Source organism: Myxine glutinosa, chromosome 9 (assembly GCF_964187855.1).
Source record: "Myxine glutinosa chromosome 9, kmMyxGlut1.1, whole genome shotgun sequence".
Classification (NCBI taxonomy): domain Eukaryota; kingdom Metazoa; phylum Chordata; class Myxini; order Myxiniformes; family Myxinidae; genus Myxine; species Myxine glutinosa.
In genome coordinates, this window is record NC_136269.1 from 120021104 (window position 1) to 120045246 (window position 24143).

Sequence of the window (24143 nt, forward strand, 5' to 3'; positions counted from 1 at the left end):
GCCGGCCACCAGAGAAAACAATTTATTTTATTTTATCATTCCCCTGTTGTGTATTTGTGTTTGAGGGAGACGGCTCAAATTAGGATTTAGTTTTACCTTACCTTTCATTTTCACTACTTTCGTATTGCATTTATTTTCATTCAATTCTTGTGTTGCATTTTATTTGCCGTGTGTGTTTATTTGTTCGTGGGTCCGATAATGAACCCGTGTGGCTTCCGTCCAGGTAAGCAACCCCGTTGCCTTCTGTCCCGTGCACGCAATAAAAACCACCGCCATAATTTCGGCTACGTGCCTCGGAATTAAAAACGCTGGGTAATTCGTCACCCAGTGGTCTTAACCGCTCAGCGACAGCACAATACGTTTCTCGGCTTTTACTGGACTAAATCGGCTGCAAATTTCAGAAGTAAATGCTTTGTACATCGAGGCAATATGTTCCAAATTTCAGCAACGTCTGTTTCCGCATTCTTGAGTTTTATTTAGAAAACCCTTGAAATCAAGTTGGTGTCTGGCCGTCCGTCCGTCCGTCCGCCCAAAATGTGTTGGCGCTCTTATCTCAAAGGCTATACATTGAAACAAGCTGAAACTTGGAATATACATTGGCCAATAAGTCGAGTTAATGGATTTCTAAACAAATTCAAAATCTGTGCTCAATTATGGGTCTATGAGGGTGGGGGTGTGTGACCCCCCCCCCCCCCAAAATAGTTATTTGCTCTCTTCTCTGAAACTATACACACGATGTTGCTGAAACTTGGCCACAGGCTTCATATCTGATGCCTAATGAAGGTGTATTGACCACATCAAAATCTGCACTCAATAAGGGGGCGAAGGGAGGGGGGATTTGACCCCCCCAAAATAGCTATTTGCTCTCTTCTCCGAAACTACACACACAATTTTTGATGAAACTTGGCTATAAGCTTCATATCTGATGCATAACGAAGGTGTATTGACCGCGCATCAAAATATGCGCTCATTGTGGGGGTCTATGGGGGTTTTGAACCTTTCCCCCCCCCCCCCCCCCACCCCAAAAATAGGTATTTGCTCTCTTCTCCGAAACTACACACACGATTTTGATGAATCTTGGCTATACGCTTCATATCTGATGCCTAACGAAGGTGTACTATATATAAATACAGATATATACCCACTTTTTACCTCTTATTACAACAAAATGATAATGTGTTGGCCAAATGGCCTCATGGATAAAGCATCAGACTCCCAAGCTGGGGATTGTGGGTTCGAATCCCATCTGAGTTGAATAATGTTTTTTCCCCTTACTTTTTCAAATATTTTACATTATCTTGAATAAAGTAGAAAGAACGAAGAACCTACCTGTAGAAGGAAGTAGAGGACGGGGAAGACCGAGAAAGACTTGGCTAAAGGTGGTGGAAGAAGAAATGCGGGCAAGGGGGTTAACAAGGAGAGATGCAGAAAATAGGGCAAAATGGAGAAGATTGTCATGGGGCCCGCAAGGCTAACCCCCGCTCTAGCAGGGAAAATGGCCTTAAAATGCCTGTTGTTGTGTTGTTGTATCTTGAATAAAGTCTTGTACGATGAACAAATGCATTTTGTTCATATTTAAAATGTATCTTGGGAAAAAATACCAGGGCATAGAAAAGCCCCTTTACATAGTATGTGCCACGTGGCAAACTATAGAAAAAAGGGATTTTTGGGGGAAATGCCAGGGGCAAAAAAGGCCCCTTTATATGGTATGTGCCATGTGGCAAACAAAAGAAAAGACGGGACATTATTGGGAAAAATGCCAGGGGACAGAGAAAAGACCCCTTTATATGGTATGTGCCATGTGGCGAAATACAGAAAAGATGGGACATTCCATTGCTAGTAGAAAATGCCAAAGAATAGAAAATAAGGGACATTCAAAAAATCTCGTGTACATGCCGGACTAACCTTGTGTTCTTAGGAGGAACCAAGTAATGCTCTATAAAAGTTCATATAAAGCGCCAATTTGATTCATCGAGCTGCATGAAGAATCAATCATTTATGTTGGAAATCAGCCAACATTACCGCTTTCCACAAAAAATGTGCAAAAACTGATCCTTGCAACTACAGACCAATCAGCCTGCTCCCAATCATCAGCAACGTCATAGAATCCATTATTGCTTCGGATATCAAATCCTTCCTCTTCTCCAATGGCTTGATCTCCGATCATCAATTTGGATTCAGACCAGGTCACTCTATTCTGGACATGCTGATTCTGCTGTCTCAACAATGGATGGAGGTCCTCAATGCCAAACAGGAAATCAGAGCTGTCTCCCTTGACATATCACGTGCCTTCGATGCGGTCTGGCACCCCGCTCTGCTCACCAAACACTCCTCCTATGGTATCCTTGGAAATCTCCACGCATGGCTTGTGGACTTCCTCTCTGGTCGTAGTCAACATGTGGCCCTGAATGGATTTCTCTCATCTCCCCTTCCTGTTCAGGCTGGAGTTCCCCAAGGCAGTGTTCTGGGCCCTGTGCTTTTTCTGGTCTTCATAAATGATCTCTCCGACTCTCTGGAAAATCCTCTCTATCTATTTGCTGATGACTACACTCTCTGCCACTCCATACCTCATCCCTCAGATTGGCAGTCTGCAGCCTCCTCACTCTCTGCAGACCTGGACAAAATCAAAGACTGGTCAAACAAGTGGAACATGTCTTTCAATCCTGTCAAATTTCACACTCTCACAATGTCTCTCTGAAAAGACAGTCTGGACAACCCTCCCATCTACTTTCTCAACAATCTTCTCCAAGAAGTTCTGTCACTCAAGCTCTTGGGTCTCACAATCTGACATGATCTTTCTTGGGAAAACCACATTTCCAAGCTGGCCTCCAAAGCCAGTCGCCATCTGGGCAACCTCCGTTGTGTGAAGTCCTTCCTTGGCACACCTGAGCTCCTCACCACATACAAGGCTTTCATCCGCAGCTCAATGGAATACTGCTCTCCCCTCTGGGCTGGTGCTCCTGCCTCACACCTAGCTCGGCTTCACGCTATTGAAACCAAAGCTTTCAGAATCATTGGAATCTCCTGAAATGAAGCTAACTCTGAGGACCTTTCACTCACTCACTCACTCACTCACTCACTCACTCACCGCAGGCAGGTTGGTGGTCTTTGTCTTCTACCGACTCCTCTCTGGCCTAGCTCTCCCAGCTCTGTCTGGGCTCTGTCCCCCAAATACCCAAATGTCCTGCAGGTCGCACAAGATCTGCCAGCAACCCTCTTCTGGTGAAACTGCCAAAATCAAGACTCTCTATTCACCTTCACTCTTTCATTCCTCTTTTCTTCCGCCTCTGGAACAAACTCCCTCACTCTCTTCAATCCCACTCCTCCCTCCAGGTCTTTAAAACAGCTGTTCACCACCATCTCTTATCTTCCCCCATCCAAAACCTTGATCTCTTCTACCCCCTCCTCCCCCTAAGCCCCCTCCCTCCCACCGATCTCCCGATGTCTCTGCTCTCAAATGTTGTACTTGTGTGCTTCCCCCTCTCCCCATCTTGTCTCCCGTTCCCTTTATTATGTCCTTTGTGTCCGTTTGTATTTTTGTCATTAATGTTAGCTCTTACACGAGCCTCGATCTTGTATACAAAAAAAAAAAACTTAATGTACTTAACTTTTTAACCCCGAGGGGGGTGGTGCGGGACAGGAGGGGGGAGAGGGAGGAGGAAGGGGGAGGGTGTGAGAGGTGAGGGGAGAGGGAGGGGAAAGATATACTACATATACATATTTGGGGGGGGGGGGGGGGTGGCTTTGATACGCCCCTCCGTTTTGGGGAAGGGCGGATGAGAAGGAGAATTTTTTTTTACTCTTGGGTCATTCCATGTCAAATCATCAAAGAATCTGCCGTCATCTCTCAGATTTTTGTAAAACTTTGGGAACCAATTGGGACCCATGAAAAACAGTTAGAACTCAAATATTTTTGCTAACAGCCTCTTAATTAGTGAGATACAGGTTAACGAACTTTGGACTAATTAGCGCGATGTCGCAAATTCAAATGGCCATATCTCTAAAAGTATAACACCTAGAGAGCTGGTTTTGGTGTCATTTTAAAGGTATTTTCATGCCCTATAAATTTGTCTGGGCAACATTTTCCTACCTCAAATCACAAAAAAGTTATCACAAAATATAAACTTCAATCGTGAATCCAAAAAAAATGTATCCTTCAAATTTCCTCAAAGTCATCCCAGATGTACCTTATGATGTCAAGAAGCTTCCACATAAGTTTTGTGATGGGCACTCCAATAGTTTCTGAGATATGAGCAATAATGTACATGTACGTATGGCATATAGGTTCAAAAATCAGCATTTGTAATGTATTATACAATCATTCTAACCTAGCCATGACAGGGAACACAGGGAACAACCATCAATTGCTTTGAAGTATCATATACTTTCATTTTCAACTGGGCCTGAGGGGAATTCTCATCTGGGGAATTCCAACTGGGATTTCCCATGTGGGTAAGTCGAGGTGATGCAACTTTCACAGTCTAAGATCCCCAGGGAAAGTCCAAGTTGGCTTAGTGTAATGCTTAGGCCTGCCACCAACAGAAATTGGCAGTTCACTTCTGAAGGAGCTGCAGAAAAATGACGACTGCCAAGGAAAAGTTCATCTTGAAGCAGAAATCCTGCTGCAATCCCTTTGGAGCTCATGAAAAACCAAAGTCGTCTGGCTTGAGAGCTGTTAGCCAAAAAGCCATAGCCGCTCATCCAAGCCTCAAACTGCAAAGTGCACAGAAAATCTGTACCCAGTGTCGTAAGAAACTGGCAAAAAGACAACCAGGTGTGGTAGAGACTCAGAGTGAAATACCATTACCAGTGACCAGCAGCGCTATTAGCAGTAGTGAGGACAATGATGGTGGAGGTGAATCACCAATACCAGGCAGTTCAGGGGAGTTTGAATTTCATTCTCCTGAAATGGAACTGAATACACTGAATGAGTCTTTGGGATTGATTAGAGAATCACCTATTCCAAAAAAGAGACTTGCTGCAGATAAATATGTGAAATCCAAAACCAAGAAAATCGGTGACACTGGTTAGTGAACCTAAGTCAGGTTAGTGAACACTGTGTACTTGAACTCACTTATTGATTGTATAATACATTACAAATGCTTATTTTCGAACCTATATGCCATACGTACATGTACATTATTGCTCATATCTCAGAAACTATTGGAGTGCCCATCACAAAATTTATGTGGAAGCTTCTTGACATCATAAGGTACCTCTGGGATGAATGTGAGGAAATTTGAAGGATACATTTTTTGGGGATTCACAATTGAAGTTTATATTTTGTGATAACTTTTTTGTGGTTGGAGGTAGGAAAATGTTGCCCAGACAAATTCATAGGGCATGAAAATACCTTTAAAATGACACCAAAACCAGCTCTCTAGGTGTTATACTTTTAGAGATATGGCCATTTGAATTCGCGACGTCGCGCTAATTAGTCCAAAGTTCGTTAGTCTGTATCTCACTAATTAAGAGGCTGTTAGCAAAAATATTTGAGTTCTTGCCGTTTTTCATGGGTCCCAATTGGTTCCCAAAGTTTTACAAAAATCTGAGAGATGACGGCAGATTCTTTGATGATTTGACATGGAATGGCTGTCTTGTAAAGAGTGCTTCATAACCTCAGTGTTGTCCAGATCAAAAAGAAAGTTGTAATACCCTCTGCCACCATCACCAGGGGGCATTACTTTGTACACATTTACATAGATTATAATCTACGCCCCTCTTCCGGTCCCCCACACCCCTGAATGAGGCCGCGGCCACATAGCTTATGTTACTCCCCAGACAAAGTTGTATTTGTATTTGTACCCCGAGTAAAGTATTGTTACAGACGTGGCTTGGATGTTATTTACCGAGCGGTTTTATGGTATGACCACGTCTGCACAAGTTACCCGATTGTGCCCGAACGTTGACGAAGTCGCGCGATGCTGGCTCAATAAGAAAAAGAAGACACCCGGCTGGATCACAATAACACAATACGACACCAGGGGTTCAGTTCTCAAGACCTCCGGAGGAGGTTATATTAAGGCGGAAGGTTAGATTACAACTACAAGAGGGACAGCATAGAAAGACAAGCACTTAGACACACTCTTATATTAACCCCAACAGACGACAGATAAACGGGACAAAATGCTGACTCACACGGGGATTGATGGCAAGGAAAGGCAGGCAGTCGATGGCTCAAGGTGCACTCTTGGCTCAAGGCAGAATCGACTCGGTCCGGTCCAGAGATGCGGGGAGGTCGCAGCGCTCGGATGGCGTCTTGTCTGCTCAAGCTGGGGGCGCATCTGACTCAGCGCTCGCAGGTGGCTTTCCTTCTCCAAGCTGGGTGCGCATCTCACTCAGCGCTCGCAGGTGGCTTTCCTTCTCCAAGCTGGGTGCGCATCTGACTCACATCCGGCGCGGGGCCGCGTATATCCGGCGGGGAGTGACACGCCCTCGGCTCGTTAGCTCCGCCTCGTGGAATCGGCACGTTGCTTCTCATTGGGTGCGTGCGGGGGGTTTACCAGGCTCCGCCCTTGACGAGGAGCTGACAAGGAGCCCCTTCGTGGTAACCCCGTGGAGCGCATGGTCTGGAGCTAATCGAGCCGGTGTGAGGACGCATCCTCCCCCGCTCCGCCGCCATCTCCTCTGTTGTTGTTGTAATTGTTGGGGAAGAAGATGGAAGGAGGTATGGGAAAGGTCCTAAACTCACTACTGATGCCATATAATCACATTCTGGTGCAACGAAGAGTCATAATTAATGGAGACGAGGCCTTAACTGACATAGAATAAGAATAACTAGGAAGATGTCCGAAAGTTGTCTACGTGTGGTGCGGTGGACCTGGGCACGACATTTAATGGGGGAAGAAGGGGAAGGTCGGCTCTACTGATTGTTATTTACATGCAATGGGACTAGGGAATGGGGGATTGGGGAAAGTTGGGGAGTATTGGAGAAAATAGGGGAATATTTACAAGCGGATATGGAGGCCAAATTCCATATTCGCAACATTGCACCCTTCTCTACCCTCGGGGCGTCCCGACCCGATAAATTTTTACCTACTTTAGTGTGGCACGCAATGTAGTTCCCTCTACTATTAACTCTACCCTGAGTGCGACAGTTTTACAGATATTCACAAATGAGTAAATATGTCCCCCTGCGACGTTGCACCCTTCTCCTCACAGAAACACACCCACAGGATAACCGAATCCGGAAAGAATCCTCAAACTAAACATACAGCCGGTAGGGAGCATTATTTACAAGACTACGCTGCTATTTACACTACGATCCAGGACCTGTTTTTGGAGGAACACATGCAGATGTTATGCATAGAGAGAGAGCGCGCTTGCCAACATCGATACACCAACCCACGAGTGCTCTGTGGCCGACGGCCTTTAATAACGTGCAGAGCACCCTTCCCGAGCATCAAAAGCACCACCCCACCACCAATCGGTGCAGTCACCATTGTTCATTGGAATAAAAATAAATTCGACAACCCCTAACCCTGCAGGTGTCTCTTGCTCTTCTTGTGGTGCACTTGGTGGTAACTAAAAGTGGTTCACCTGTATGGCATAGGTGCCACGTTGACCCATAGGTCCATCCCCGGGTGGTGCTTGGCCGCAAACGAACTGCGGTCCATTGTGGGTGGCCACAAACATTGCGGTCCATATGGTGTATCGATCCCGGCAGCAAACAGCGAAAGTGCAGGCCCACAACTGCGCAGCCAGCACCTCTCTCTCCTCTCTCTCTACCCCAAAGCCAGATCCTCGGAGGTGGGAGACAAAAGAAGAAACAAGTGAGTAAGGTGGTAAGGGCGCAAAAGTGCACGCAATATAAGGTAATGCACACTGGGGGCACATGGGAACCAGGTGAGACAGGTACGTTCCTATCGTACGCCCCCCCCCCCCCCACCAGGTAACCTACATGGCCCCTCCCTTACCCCTTACTGTATCCACACAACACAACACTACCCATAAACATCTACTTTACAAATCAACAAACATCCCTACTGTCTTCCCCGTTCCTCCCATAAACCAAATTCGTCTTCTCTCCCTCCTAACCAATCAAATTTGCCATTTTCAACTCTCATCAAAATTTGCCATCTCCAACTCAACATCAAAATTTGCCATTACCAATTCATCATCAGTCCCTCCTAGGGAGGGAGAGATGGAATCACCCCAATGTCTCATCCACGTCGTGATGCGTCTCACAAATCCACAGCAATTTCATTTCCTGCAACAAAACAAAGAAAACACAGGTGTGGAGTCATCATCATCACCACAGGCAAGTGGCTGCGTATGGTGCGACAGGTTCTTCAATCCTAACTATTTCCTAAATGATTTTAACAACTTTACACTACCCGGGGTCTTTCTCCGGCCAAACCATTGGCCCTCTTACACTATGGGTTCTAAAAACCAATTCCCATTGGCCAAACTGTGGTGCTTTTCAATTTGGGGTCTCACTCCCCCGATTCATCTCCCGGTGCCCTCGCACAATTTCTGGGCTGCGGCGTGTACCTCTCCCAGTGGGTCTACCCACCTGCACACCTCCACCACTGCAGTTGCCTCCGAGCTTACCTGCTCCTTTCCCTAACCTAACTACCTGGGGAAGGCCCTCTGGCACTCTCCCCACTCGGTGCCCTCTCTGGCACTGGGCTACCCGGGTCCGTCCTCCGGATCCTCGGGCCCCATCCACAACTCTACCGGCTCCCAGAGCCCACCTGCGGCCTCACCTGGCCGACATCCTCACAGTGGTGGAGTGCTCAACCAACTACACACACTAACAGGCTACACGCCCAGCCATTTCCACAACACTAATGCACCCATTCACAACACCATTCTGCAACCGCACCACAAATGCCAATATCCAACCACAATTTACCTGCACCCTCTACCTAACACTTACACTACCCGCCCCGGGTACTCGTGAAAGGGGTCCACTCTTCCCCCATCCACACCTTCGCACCATGCACACCACTCCGTACCACTTACTCCAACTCTCTCCACACACCTGTACTTGCACACCTGTGCTCTCACACTTGGTGCCACCTGCACCCTTCTCTCCCCAAGCGCATTCGCGCTGATCCACACACTCACGACTCATACACTGCTCCACACACCTGTCCAATTGCACACCTGTGCAATCACACCTGTTCCATCCTCACACACACGGCATCATCTCAGCTAACTACTCCCTTCTGAAACTTGCGCTTCCCAGTCGTCCCTTTAAACTATTGCGCTCCCACGTCATTATCATCCACACTAATCTACCTGCGTCCCCACTACAGGTATCAGTCACTAACTAACCTTAACGTTACCTAAGGTCATCTTCTCTAGATCCCTACACACAATATCCTAACCCACCCGGGCTAGTTTTCACTGCCATACACCCCATAAGCTATTGCTCCTTTGCCCCCACATGGGAAGGATGGTGGATTTGCCATCCCACCACATCGGGGGTCTCTCACTACCAATTTTGCACATCAAATTGCAACAAATTAAAAATTTGCCAATCATCTGCCAATCACTGTACCATTACCAATCATCACTCTGCCAATCCTTTGCCAATCATCAAATTTTGCTTTTCTCTAATTTTGGGTCCAAAACACTAACCTCATCACCCAGTCGACTCACTAATACCTCTCGGTGCGCCAATTCCTGTCCAAAGCCCGGCTTCGTAAAGCCAAACAATGGATGCTGGTTGTTTTGTGCCAGCGGCTGGATGCGTCCGGCACTCGGTGCAGGGACGGGGGCTTACCCGTGCCGAGATCCCACGCACCACCTCGGCGTGGAGCCATCCAATGCCCCGATCTCGACCTGCCGGCACGTCTCACCAAAAAGTGGTCGCCATGACGACCCTTTCTATCGGGCTGCCAGCTCCGCCTAGTGGAGCCTGGACGCGGCCGTTCAAAGCGAGGCCCGGCACGCACCGAGGGCCCGATTCGGCTATAAGTCGTTCTAAACTCTACCCCGTCTAACGTCGATGCTTCACCTGCATGCTTACATCCCGCAGCCCGTTCCTTGCTCACACATCCAGCTGTGCCCATGCTCCTCGTACCCTTCCTTACACACCCAGGTACCCTCATTCCACTCACAGCCTTGGTCACACACCTGACCACCGAACACTTTGGCACACATTCGTCGCTCGCACACCTCACCAATACACCGCTTCGCACCCCCTCCTCGGTCACCTCCTCTGTGACAATCACAGGTGTGCCCTCATTCGCACACCCAACCACGTGCCTCACCACCAACTCCAGCGTGCATTCCCACTCACGCTCTACCATTCCAGGTGTGCATCCTTCCATCCCAGGTGTACATCCTCGCTCACCTGTCACAACTAACTCACGCTCCATGTCACTCTCACTACTTTCACCTCCATTCCTGACAGCGCACTCACCCTTACTCTTGACAGCACACTCTTTCCCCATGCACCTGTCCGTCACACACCTTTCTCGCGCACACTCTCCCGTTACACCCTCTGTAACACTCACCACAGGTGGACACTCTTCCTTACTTCTGACAGCGCACTCTTTCCTCATGCACCTGTCTGTCACACACCTTTCTCGCGCACACTCCTGCGCACACTCTCCCGTCACACCCTCTGTAACACTCACCACACCACGCTTCCATGTGCTCCCTCGCACACGCGCTACGACCGACTCACTCTCGCCAGCACACTCACTCCTTGGCACGCACTTTTTCCTCACACACCCCAGAGTCGGACTTTCTTGCACACCTCCATTTTCGCACACCAGACCTGTCGCACACTTCACCAACGGCCTCTCACGAACACCCGGGTCTATCTCGACCCCCAAGCTTATTAAATCCCCTGGCGCATCATACGCACGACCATATTGGTCACCACTTACACCGGGTCCTCTTCCTCTTCGCTTCTCCTCCATCACCTGCGAATCCCTCATCCGGTTAATGAGCACATCACGATCCAAACACAGACTTTGGACCAATTCTTTTATCTCCTCTTTTATCTCTTTGTTATCCCCTCTCCGTCGCTTCTTAATTTCGCTCACCCCTTCTTCCACTTCTTCTAATTTGTGCCTCACCTCTTTTATTCCCCGGTACGTCTCCTCAAGCTCATCCTCTAAGGCTACCTTGACCGTTTCCATGTGCGTCCTCACCTGCCGGTCCTTCGTCTCCATTACCTCTATCACCTCGTCCAACCTCGTTGTCAGTCCCTCACGTACCATCTGACATTCCCTCTTCGTCGCTACCAAGTCATCTTTTAGTTCTTTCTGTGTCGCCTTTAAACCTCCTAATACCGCAGTGTTCCTTTGAACCTGCTCCGTTAGTCCTTTTTGTCCCTCCGTCAGCTGTTCCACCTCCTGCGTCAGGACCTCTATGCCCCCTTGTAACTTTACAGTCCCCTTTCTCACCTCCTTCTCCATGTGCTCCTTACAGTGCCTCACCTCCTCGCGCACTCCTCCGACCTCCTCACTCACTCCTCTTCTGATCTCCTCTCCCATCACTTGCATCTCCTGCCCAGATGCCACCCTCATCTGCTCCATTTCCTCCCTGTGAGCATCCAGTTTGGTTTCTACCCCCATTCTGACCCCCTCTATCTGCTGCTCCATTTGTTTAACTTCCCTTTCCGCTTGGTCCCTCATGTCCCTCAATTTGCCTTCCATACTGTTTTCTAACCCCTCTAACCCATTTTTCACTCCCTCTATCTGATTCTCCTGGGCAGCCATTCTATTTTCTACCCCCGTTAACCCATGTTTCACCTCTTTTATCCCGTTGTCTAACCCCTCAAAATTATTGTCTAACTTCCCAATTTTCTTGTCTAACTCCTCAAAATTATTGTCTAACTTCTCAATTTTCTTGTCTAACTCCTCAAAATTATTGTCTAACTTCTCACCGGTACCCCTCATTTGGCCCTCTAATCGCCCACTATCAACCCTCATTTGCTCACTCTGAGCATCCATCCGGTTCCCCATTACCCCCATTTGGTCCTCCAATCGCTCACCCTGAGCATCCATCCGGTTCCCCATTACCCCCAATTGGTTACTCTGCAGTTTGAGGGACGCCTGCATTTGCGCCATAAATTGCTCCATGAGGACCTGCATCTGGGCCATCCCTCCCACTTGTGCAGCGGGTGCGGCCGCCGTAGCTATGTGCGAGGCGCCATTTCGCGCGTCTGCTACCCCCGCTGTTTCGCTCTCCTCATGTCCCTCATTTTGGTCCTGGACCGACCCTGCTTCACTCTCCCCTACCGGACCCCAGCCGTCTTGATCCGCCATAGCGCGACTTGCAAAATTCGAGTTTCGTAAAACAAATACAAATTTCGCCGTTATAATTTCGCGCGGGAAACGCGCTCCGAATCGATTCTACTTGTTACCAATTTGGGCCTAATAAATTTAGTCCCGGGTTCGAATTCCACTCCTCGACACCAATTGTTACCGTACTAACACAATTGGTGTCCAAAATTTGGGCTAAATAAATTTAGTCCCAGGTTCGAATCCAACTCCTGACAACCAATTGTTACAGACGTGGCTTGGATGTTATTTACCGAGCGGTTTTATGGTATGACCACGTCTGCACAAGTTACCCGATTGTGCCCGAACGTTGACGAAGTCGCGCGATGCTGGCTCAATAAGAAAAAGAAGACACCCGGCTGGATCACAATAACACAATACGACACCAGGGGTTCAGTTCTCAAGACCTCCGGAGGAGGTTATATTAAGGCGGAAGGTTAGATTACAACTACAAGAGGGACAGCATAGAAAGACAAGCACTTAGACACACTCTTATATTAACCCCAACAGACGACAGATAAACGGGACAAAATGCTGACTCACACGGGGATTGATGGCAAGGAAAGGCAGGCAGTCGATGGCTCAAGGTGCACTCTTGGCTCAAGGCAGAATCGACTCGGTCCGGTCCAGAGATGCGGGGAGGTCGCAGCGCTCGGATGGCGTCTTGTCTGCTCAAGCTGGGGGCGCATCTGACTCAGCGCTCGCAGGTGGCTTTCCTTCTCCAAGCTGGGTGCGCATCTCACTCAGCGCTCGCAGGTGGCTTTCCTTCTCCAAGCTGGGTGCGCATCTGACTCACATCCGGCGCGGGGCCGCGTATATCCGGCGGGGAGTGACACGCCCTCGGCTCGTTAGCTCCGCCTCGTGGAATCGGCACGTTGCTTCTCATTGGGTGCGTGCGGGGGGTTTACCAGGCTCCGCCCTTGACGAGGAGCTGACAAGGAGCCCCTTCGTGGTAACCCCGTGGAGCGCATGGTCTGGAGCTAATCGAGCCGGTGTGAGGACGCATCCTCCCCCGCTCCGCCGCCATCTCCTCTGTTGTTGTTGTAATTGTTGGGGAAGAAGATGGAAGGAGGTATGGGAAAGGTCCTAAACTCACTACTGATGCCATATAATCACATTCTGGTGCAACGAAGAGTCATAATTAATGGAGACGAGGCCTTAACTGACATAGAATAAGAATAACTAGGAAGATGTCCGAAAGTTGTCTACGTGTGGTGCGGTGGACCTGGGCACGACATTTAATGGGGGAAGAAGGGGAAGGTCGGCTCTACTGATTGTTATTTACATGCAATGGGACTAGGGAATGGGGGATTGGGGAAAGTTGGGGAGTATTGGAGAAAATAGGGGAATATTTACAAGCGGATATGGAGGCCAAATTCCATATTCGCAACAGTATATATAAGCGTTTATATCAGGAGCGGCGTTGCTCAAGCAAAAAAGAAACTGACATCTATCTATAATTCCAGTAATCTCTGTGTGTATGTATGTATGTATGTATGTATGTATGTATGTATGTATGTATGTATGTATGTATGTCTGTGACCGCTGTTTCTCGACAACCACGGGTCCGATATACTTTAAACTTGCCAGGTATATTGCTGGGGACCCGAGGATGTGCCTTTTCAAGGTTTCATATTAATCGGACAAGTAGTTACCGAGCTATGTCCAAAAAACGATTCAACCAATCAGAGAGCAGTGAGCTATCACGTGTGCCGAACGTGGCGAACAGACTCTGCCTCGGACGGCACATTTGAGAGCGTATTCATTTATTTCACGTTGGCAAACTATGTTGCCGCTATGTTGGCGTTAAACTATGTTTTAAAACTAATTAAAACTAATTTGCGATTCTTTCGCTTTCCTGCGCGTTTGTGCACGCTATGGCGATTTCTTTACCAAACTCCGCAAGCCGTTCGCTTTGGACCAAACCATTTCATGTAAATAGAGGGGGGGGATTGTCACCGTACTCGCAAGCCGTTCGCTTTGGACCAAACCATTTCATGTAAATAGAGGGGGGGGGATATAATTTTAGATATAGATATAGTACGGGCACGTCCTAGTATCTATAATGCCAGTAATCTCTGTGTGTATGTTTGTTTGTCTGTGACCGCTGTTTCTCGACAACCACGGGTCCGATATACTTGAAACTTGCCAGGTATATTGCTGGGGACCCGAGGATGTGCCTTTTCAAGGTTTCATATTAATCGGACAAGTAGTTAGCGAGCTATGTCCAAAAAACGATTCAACCAATCAGAGAGCAGCGAGCTATCACGTGTGCCGAACGTGGCGAACAGACTCTGCCTCGGACGGCACATTTGAGAGCGTATTCATTTATTTCACGTTGGCAAACTATGTTGGCGTTAAACTATGTTTTAAAACTAATTTGCGATTCTTTCGCTTTCCTGCGCGTTTGTGCACGCTATGGCGATTTCTTTACCAAACTCTGCAAGCCGTTCGCTTTGGACCAAACCATTTCATGTAAATAGAGGGGGGGGGGGGGGGATTGTCACCGTACTCGCAAGCCGTTCGCTTTGGACCAAACCATTTCATGTAAATAGAGGGGGGGGATTGTCACCGTACTCGCAAGCCGTTCGCTTTGGACCAAACCATTTCATGTAAATAGAGGGGGGGGGGATATAATTTTAGATATATATATAGTACGGGCATGCCCTAGTCTATCTATAATTCCAGTAATCTCTGTGTGTGTGTGTGTGTGTGTATGTGTGTATGTCTGTGTGTTTGTCTGTGACCGCTGTTTCTCGACAACCACGGGTCCGATATACTTGAAACTTGCCAGGTATATTGCTGGGGACCCGAGGATGTGCCTTTTCAAGGTTTCATATTAATCGGACAAGTAGTTACCGAGCTATGTCCAAAAAACGATTCAACCAATCAGAGAGCAGCGAGCTATCACGTGTGCCGAACGTGCCGAACAGACTCTGCCTCGGACGGCACATTTGAGAGCGTATTCATTTATTTCACGTTGGCAAACTATGTTGGCGTTAAACTATGTTTTAAAACTAATTAAAACTAATTTGCGATTCTTTCGCTTTCCTGCGCGTTTGTGCACGCTATGGCGATTTCTTTACCAAACTCCGCAAGCCGTTCGCTTTGGACCAAACCATTTCATGTAAATAGAGGGGGGGGGATTGTCACCGTACTCGCAAGCCGTTCGCTTTGGACCAAACCATTTCATGTAAATAGAGGGGGGGGATTATCACCGTACTCGCAAGCCGTTCGCTTTGGACCAAACCATTTCATGTAAATAGAGGGGGGGGGATATAATTTTAGATATATATATAGTACGGGCATGCCCTAGTCTATCTATAATGCCAGTAATCTCTGTGTGTCTGTGACCGCTGTTTCTCGACAACCACGGGTCCGATATACTTGAAACTTGCCAGGTATATTGCTGGGGACCCGAGGATGTGCCTTTTCAAGGTTTCATATTAATCGGACAAGTAGTTAGCGAGCTATGTCCAAAAAACGATTCAACCAATCAGAGAGCAGCGAGCTATCACGAGTGCCGAACGTGGCGAACAGACTCTGCCTCGGACGGCACATTTGAGAGCGTATTCATTTATTTCACGTTGGCAAACTATGTTGGCGTTAAACTATGTTTTAAAACTAATTAAAACTACTTTGCGATTCTTTCGCTTTCCTGCGCGTTTGTGCACGCTATGGCGATTTCTTTACCAAACTCCGCAAGCCGTTCGCTTTGGACCAAACCATTTCATGTAAATAGAGGGGGGGGATTGTCACCGTACTCGCAAGCCGTTCGCTTTGGACCAAACCATTTCATGTAAATAGAGGGGGGGGGGGTTGTCACCGTACTCGCAAGCCGTTCGCTTTGGACCAAACCATTTCATGTAAATAGAGGGGGGGGGGGGATTGTCACCGTACTCGCAAGCCGTTCGCTTTGGCTTTGCGAATGGACCAAACCATTTCATGTAAATAGAGGGGGGGGGATATAATTTTAGATATATATATAGTACGGGCATGCCCTAGTCTATCTATAATTCCAGTAATCTCTGTGTGTATGTATGTCTGTATGTTTGTCTGTGACCGCTGTTTCTCGACAACCACGGGTCCGATATACTTTAAACTTGCCAGGTATATTGCTGGGGACCCGAGGATGTGCCTTTTCAAGGTTTCATATTAATCGGACAAGTAGTTACCGAGCTATGGCGATTTCTTTACCAAACTCCGCAAGCCGTTCGCTTTGGACCAAACCATTTCATGTAAATAGAGGGGGGGGGATTGTCACCGTACTCGCAAGCCGTTCGCTTTGGACCAAACCATTTCATGTAAATAGAGGGGGGGGATTGTCACCGTACTCGCAAGCCGTTCGCTTTGGCTTTGCGAATGGACCAAACCATTTCATGTAAATAGAGGGGGGGGGATATAATTTTAGATATATATATAGTACGGGCATGCCCTAGTATTTGAAATGAGGGCAAATATTCTGGAAAAGAACTAACATCCAAATCAGAATCCATCACAAATGTCAAATCATCATTTTAACTTTTTGTTGAATATCTGCTGCTGAATGTGCCGTTCATCGCATTTCTGAGCTAAGTATGATGACGTTCAGGAAGAAGAAGAAGAAGGCTGACTACCAACTTCGTACACTTCCGGAATTGTTTTATTATTTGTATTCAAATGTTTGCGAATTGTTTTTAAAAAAATTTATGTAAATGTGTACTTGTATATAATTATAACTGTCATTAATCAAAAAGGTTTAGGCACTATAGAGCAATAAATAAAAAAAATCCAAAAAACGAACCTTTTTTCAACATTTTCTTTTTGGTGTATAACACTCCTAGGCACTCACTGATGAACCTCTGAAAGTTTGACGAAGATCCGTTCAGCTATCTCTGAGAGAAATGGCGACACACACACACACAGACAGACAGACAGACAAATAGCTCTCTTATATCGTAGATTCAATTCGTCGATTTCGTATTTACTGATTAATCAATTCATTATTTTTATTTTTTCGATTAATGACTTATTTAATTAATTTTCAAAAAGTCCAGCTTCGGATGAAACACTGCTGGTTGCGGTATGTTATTAGCCAATTGATCAATTAATTATTTTACGATCATTGTTTATTGATTTTAATTATGCAATTAATCAATCAATTGTTGAACACCTCTCCCTGGAGGAGGTTATTTATTTATTTGGCATGGGGGCGGTGTACTTTGAATCTGTACCTATTTGTCCTTTGATGTGGATAAATGCTGAAGAGAATTGCATTTCTGTGTGTTTCAGCCACTGTCCGGTTCTCTGTACCGGGACGAGGACACGATGATCATGACCACGGCCGATAACGAGCAGTACAAATGTTTGTTACCGTCGGAATCGGCTCAAGGGGTGAGAAGGTCTCTTCACACTGCTTACGATAGCTGTCATTGTTGGTAACCATGGTGACCATGGTGGTAATTGAGCTTTTTTTTCTTCTTTTTTTTGGATACAGAATCGAGGCTCGTGAAAGAGCTAACATTTATCAAACAAACAAATCAAACAGACAAACAAAATATATAAAAAGAGGGAGCGGTAGACAAGATGGGGAGAGAAGGGGAAGCACACAAACACAACATTTGAGAGCAGGGACATCAGGAGATGTGTGGGAGGGAGAGGGCTTGGGGGGAGGAGGCAAGGGAAGGGGGAGCGTATTCCAATGAGCTGCGGATGAAAGCCTTGTATGTGGTGAAGAGCTCAGGTGTGCCAAGGAAGGACTTCGCACGACGGAGAATGCCCAGTCGGCGACTGGCTTTGGAGGCCAGATTTGAAATGTGGTTTTTCCAGGAAAGATCATGGCAGATAGTGAGACCCCAAAGCTTGAGTGACAGAACTTCTTGGAGAGTATTATTCAGAAAATGGATGGGAGGGTTGTCCAGTCGATCTTTTCAGAGAGACATCGTAAGAGTGTGAGATTTGTCAGGATTGAAAGACATGTTCCACTTGTTTGCCCAGTCTGTGATTTTGTCCAGGTCTGCAGAGAGTGAGGAGGCTGCAGACTGCCGATCTGAGGGATGAGGAATGGAGCGACAGAGAGTAGCGTCATCAGCAAAGAGATAGAGAGGATTTTCAAGAGAGTCAGAGAGATCATTGATGAAGACCAGAAAAAGCACAGGGCCCAGAACACTGCCTTGGGGAACTCCAGCCTGAACAGGAAGAGGACATGAGAGAAACCCATTCAGGGCCACACGTTGACGACGACTGGAGAGGAAGTCCGCCAGCCATGCATGGAGATTTCCATGGAAACCAAAGGAGGAGAGTTTGGTGAGCAGAGCGGGGTGCCAGCCCGTATCGAAGGCACGTGATATGTCAAGGGAGACAGCTCTAATTTCCTGTTTGGCATTGAGGACCTCCATCCATTGTTGAGAAAGCAGAAGCAGCATGTCCAGAGTAGAGTGACCTGGTCTGAAACCAAATTGATGATCAGAGATCAAGCCATTGGAGAAGAGGAAAGATTTCATATCTGAAGCAATGATGGATTCCATGACTTTGCTGATAATTGGGAGAAGGCTGATTGGTCTGTAGTTGCTAGGACCTGTTTTTGCACATTTTTTGTGCAAGGCGGTGACGTTGGCTGATTTCCAAGCAGATGGCAGATGACCTTGAGCAAAAGAGAGGGTGAAGAGAACAGAGAGAGGGAGTGAAAGAGTGGAAGAACAGGATTTTAGGACCTGTGGGCTGATGCCGTCAGGTCCAGTTGCAGAATCAGAGTCGAGGGTTGACAGAAACTTTTCCACCTTGTCAGGAGGAAAGGACACAGAGTCCAGGAGCAGCTGTGTACGACTGGGTACGGTGGGTACAGAGAGGGATGGGTTAGGGACACAAGATTTAGAGGCAAACACAAAGTTGAGGCATTCAGCTTTTTCACGTGCGGAGTCAGCTGTGTAGCCATTTGAGATGAGGGAGGGGATGGAGGGGGAACAAACACTAGAAACAGATTTGACCAGACGCCACCAGGATTTGGAAGAGGGGAGACAGATAAGAGAGTTCGGTCTTGAGAACGGAGAGATATTGTTTCCTGGCTCTCCTGAGGGTGGACACACACTTGTTTCGGGCTTTGTGAAAGGAAATGAGATTTCCTTCCATTGGATTTGCTTTCCAGGAGACGAAGGCAAGTTGTTGCTGGGAAACAGCCTCACCACAAGATTCCATGTACCATGGATGGGAGGAAGGGTATGACAACTGAAGATGAGATGGGATAAATCTGTGCATGAGAGAGAGCAATTTACTTGGGAAGAATTCCCAGGATGAGTTGATGTCAGAGGCGGTAGAGATGGGAGACCAGTCCAGATGATTGATAGCTGCTTGAAGACCGTGCCAGTTGGCCTGAGTGAAATGCCAGAAATGCTGCTGATAAAGATGAAGGCACAGCAATAAATGGCTCTGGCACATTTGCACTATATACATAGCTCATATATATATACGTATATACACATATCATACATATATATATATATATATATATATATATATATATACACATATCATACATATATATGTATGTATGTATATATATATATATATATATATATATATATATATATATATATATATATATATATATATATATATATATACACATACATACATATATATATATATATATATATATATATATATATATATATATATATATATATATATATACAGTGGTACCTCGGCTTACGAGTTTAATCCGTTCCGTGACGGAGCTCGTAAGCCAAATCGCTCGTAAGTCAAAGCAAATTTTCCCATTCAAATGCATTGAAATGCTATTAATCCGTTCCAGCCTCAAAAAAAAAACACCAATTTTTTTTGTTAGGTGCTTTTAAATAACAAAAATGTACTTTATAAATAACAAATAATGTATAAACAAGCACGACCTCGTATATACTGTACATAATACAAGAGAATGTAAAGAAATAAACTGGACCTCTATCCATGAAGATATGGAGAAGTTGTTGTTTGTGTGGTTGAAGGAGAAGCAGCTCGCAGGAGATACCGTGACCGAGAGCATCATGTGTTTGAAAAGATTGAAACTCGGATATCGAGCACGGACCACGAGGTGTTTTTTCTTTTTTCTTAATCTCGGTTTCAGTGAACTTTTGCTCTGTGCTCACGTGTACTGTACCTGTACCTGTAATGGTACGTCAGAGGATGGCACCTGTTGTCATCATATTAAGTGCAAGATGTTCTGCATCGTAAGTTGGTACACCGTGGTCTTTCGGCGGTGTTTAAGCCGGCCGTCTTGGCTTCTGTCACCATTGGCATTGAGTCTTTCGATGTAGGTAGGTCGTTGTGTGCCGGTGCCTTGGCCGAATTCCTTCATTGCTGCATTGTTAGCTCACCTGGTTTTTTATACCACATCTTTGGTTATCGGACCAGCGAATGACGTCATCTCCAAAGTATGGCTTATTCTCACTTGTCTTGGACGATCTTCTACTTCTAGCCTTCCACCGTGCATTTGGTGTCCACTGTACTTACTGTACAGTGCCTGGTAAAATTGATGTAATGGGTTTTTGACCGTCAACGCCATGAACCGTCATGAACCGTCAACGCCATGAACCGCTAACACTCAAAAGCCCATTTATCGCGCCTTATAAAGCAAAACGCAAACCGAAAGCCATGCCTCTCAAGCGAGGCGTGCTTCCGTGGTCACGTGATCCACAGGTGTAGCTCATTATACCCGCACGCGCGACACGCTTTGGCGGTCACGTGACCAGCCACTCTGGAGGCGGGGATCCCCGCCGATGACGTCACCGGCTGGAGCAAGGAGATTCCTCGCTAATGTATTTCGACGATTGCGTGTTTTATATCCAAGCAGAGATGCTTTCACGGCAAGATAACCACGTGACCGGAACCGGAAGCCACAACCGGAAAATTCAAAAAAATAAATTTTTTGAGCTCGTACATCGGATCTCGGCTCGTATCCCAAAGCAACAAACCGCCCGAGCGACGGCTCGTATCCCGAAAAACTCGTACGTTGGGGCACTCGTAAGCCGAGGTACCACTGTACATACATACATACATACATATATATATATATATATATATATATACACATATACAGTGAAACCTTGACTTACGAGTGCACCAACTTCCGAGTTTTCAGAGATACGAGCCGTCGCTCGGTCGATTTTTTGCTTTGTGATGCGAGCCGAGATCTGAGTTACGAGTGAGCGAGCTTACGCCACCCGCCACTAGGTGGCCCAGCGAGCGTTCAGTTCACGTGGTTATCTTGCCGTGCAAGCATCCCTGCCGTATCGCTGTTGCTTTGTTTTCGCATTTTGTTTATTTTGGAAAATTTCTTAGTTTTAACCATGGGTCCTAAGAAATTGAGTGCCAAAAATTTCAGAGTTTATTGAAAAGAAACACCCTGAAAAAGTTGCAACAGGTCGTGCGTTGGCGCTGTGTAACGACACTTGCCTCACTCATTTTCGAAACATTTTGAAAGGGAGGAAGAAACAAACCTCCTTGGACAGGTTTTTATTGAAACGCCCTGCAAGTGAAAGCGAGGAAAGTGTGGCGAAAAAGGCAAAAGTTATCTCCTCCACCTCCGCCAGCATCTTCGTCTGATCTTCAAGGTAAATACACTTAATAAAACCAGTTTATTTCTTTACATTCTCTTTTATTATGTACAGTATATACGAGGTCGTGCTTGTTTATACATTATTTGTTATTTATAAAGTACATTTTTCTTATTTAAAAACACGTAACAAAAAAAATTGGTGTGGTTTTTGGGGGGCTGCAACGGATTAATAGCATTTCAATTCATTTTAATGGGGAAATTTAATTTGAGAAACGAGCAAATTGAGTTACGAGCTCGGTCACAGAACGAATTAAACTCGTAAGTCAAGGTTTCACTGTGTATATATATATATATATATATATATATATATATATATATATATATATATATATATACAGTATATATATATATATCATATATATACACAGCTATATATATAGCCCCGGTGTGTACCCCGGTTTAGAATAGGTACACCGTATCCCTGCGTGTCGTAAGAGGCGACTAAAAGGGTTGGCTTCAGGAAGGGCATCCGGCCATAAAAACATTGCCTCAAAAAAAAAAGAGAACCATGACAATTACAACTACATATGGGCAGGGTACAGCCCGAAGTACCCCATGGGGGACCCCATTCCCTCTCGTCAAAACTCAAGGTGGGGAACCCGATCAAAGCAAGGGTGGAAATCACTCCATTTATGACGACGAAACGTCTGATGCCCGACGTGGAGATCGGTTCCTGAGATTTGGGACATGGAATGTAGAGACAATGACAGGGAGATCAGGAGAAGTGGTGGAAGTATTGGTCAGAAGAAGAGTGGACATATGTTGTGTGCAGGAGACGAGATGGAAGGGAACTGGTGTAAGAATGGTGAAGGGTAGGCAGGGACAGAAATACAAGTTTGTGTGGCAAGGGTGCCCGGAGGGCGTTAATGGTGTTGGTGTCCTGTTTTTTGAGGAGTTTGTGGACAGTGTGGTGAGTGTGACTAGAGTGAGTGATCGGTTGATGATGGTGAAAATGATGATTGGAAAGCTCTTGGTGAACGTCATCTCGGGATATGCTCCGCAGGTTGGTCGGAGCGATGAAGAGAAGGACAAGTTCTGGTGTGCGATAGAGAAGCTGATGGAAAACGTGAAAGATGAGGAAGTTGTTGTGGTAGGAGGAGACCTAAATGGACATGTGGGAAGGAGTATGGACGGTTTTGAGGGAGTTCATGGGAGTTACGGATATGGTGTGAGAAAAGGAGAAGGTGAAAAGATTTTGGAGTTTGCTGATGGAGGTGATTTGTTGATTTGTAATACTCCATAAAGAGGATAATAAGCTTGTTACATACACGTCAGGTGGATCGACGACGACCGTTGACTACCTGCTGGTGCGTAGGCGAGATAGGGGGCACCTCCGGGACACAAAGGTGATCCCGCGCGAGGCTGTTTCACAGCACCACTTAGTTGTCTGCGACATAAGGGTGAAAGGTGCGAGGAGAGCCCGGCGTGTGAAGTACCAACCGAGAATGAAGGTGTGGAGGTTGAAAGAGGTGACAGTGAGGGAGGCATTAAAAGAGAGGCTGAGTATGGTAGAGGGTGATGTGGTTGAGCTTGAAATTGGTTGGATGTCAATGAAAGATAGTCTGTTGGGAGCCGTTGGTGAGGTATGTGGATGGACAAAAGGACCACCGAGGCACTCGGAAACATTGTGGTGGGATGATGAAGTTGGAAAGAGGATTGACGAGAAGAGGGAGAAGTTCAATTAGTGGCAGAAGGCGACGGGTACGGGGGCAGAAAAGGCAGAGCATGAAAGTTGTAAGGCAGCCAAGAAGGCTGCAAAGAAAGAGGTCGCAAAGGCGCAGGAGGCATGTAGGAAAATGTTCGGAGAACGCTTGGATTCGGAAGAGGGTCAGAGAGCGGTATTCAAGATTGCAAAGCAGATAGCGAAAGAGAGGTGTGATGTGATGGGGGTGAGTTGCTTGAAGGATGAAGTGGGACAAATCGTTGTGGACCCATATGGAATTAAAGGAAGATGGAAGAGATATATGGAAATGCTGTTGAATGCAGAGAATGAATGGGATGGCAACATCGAGAGTAACCCAGTTTTAGGACCAGCAGAGAAGATAACTGAGAAGGAAGTTGAGGAAGCGATAAAAGCAATGAAGGGTAGAAAAGCGGGAGGGCCGACGGGAGTTGTGGGAGATATGTTGAAGGCAGCGGGAAGTTGGGGGGTGAAGAGAATGACAGAGATCTGTAATCTGGTGGAGAAAGAAGGCCGCATTCCAGTGGATTGGGAACTGAGTACCCTCGTCCCTCGATACAAGCGGAAAGGTGACCCTCTAGACTGTGGCTCATATCGAGTGATAAATTTATTGGAACATGGAATG

General features: G+C 46.5%; 1 protein-coding gene across 4 annotated transcripts in view; it reads left to right on the forward strand.

Moving 5' to 3' along the window:
- Positions 1-24143, forward strand: part of ERLEC1 (endoplasmic reticulum lectin 1) — a 92224-nt gene that overhangs the window by 17512 nt on the left and 50569 nt on the right. For 3 of the 4 annotated variants that reach the window (XM_068128364.2, XM_068128365.2, XM_068128366.2), the window contains exon 2: positions 17520-17621. In XM_068128364.2, coding sequence (XP_067984465.1) covers positions 17520-17621 — 102 coding nt within the window. Of the gene's footprint in view, positions 1-17519; positions 17630-24143 lie in introns of all 4 variants that reach the window. The other variant, XM_078784824.1, reaches the window with a different exon arrangement.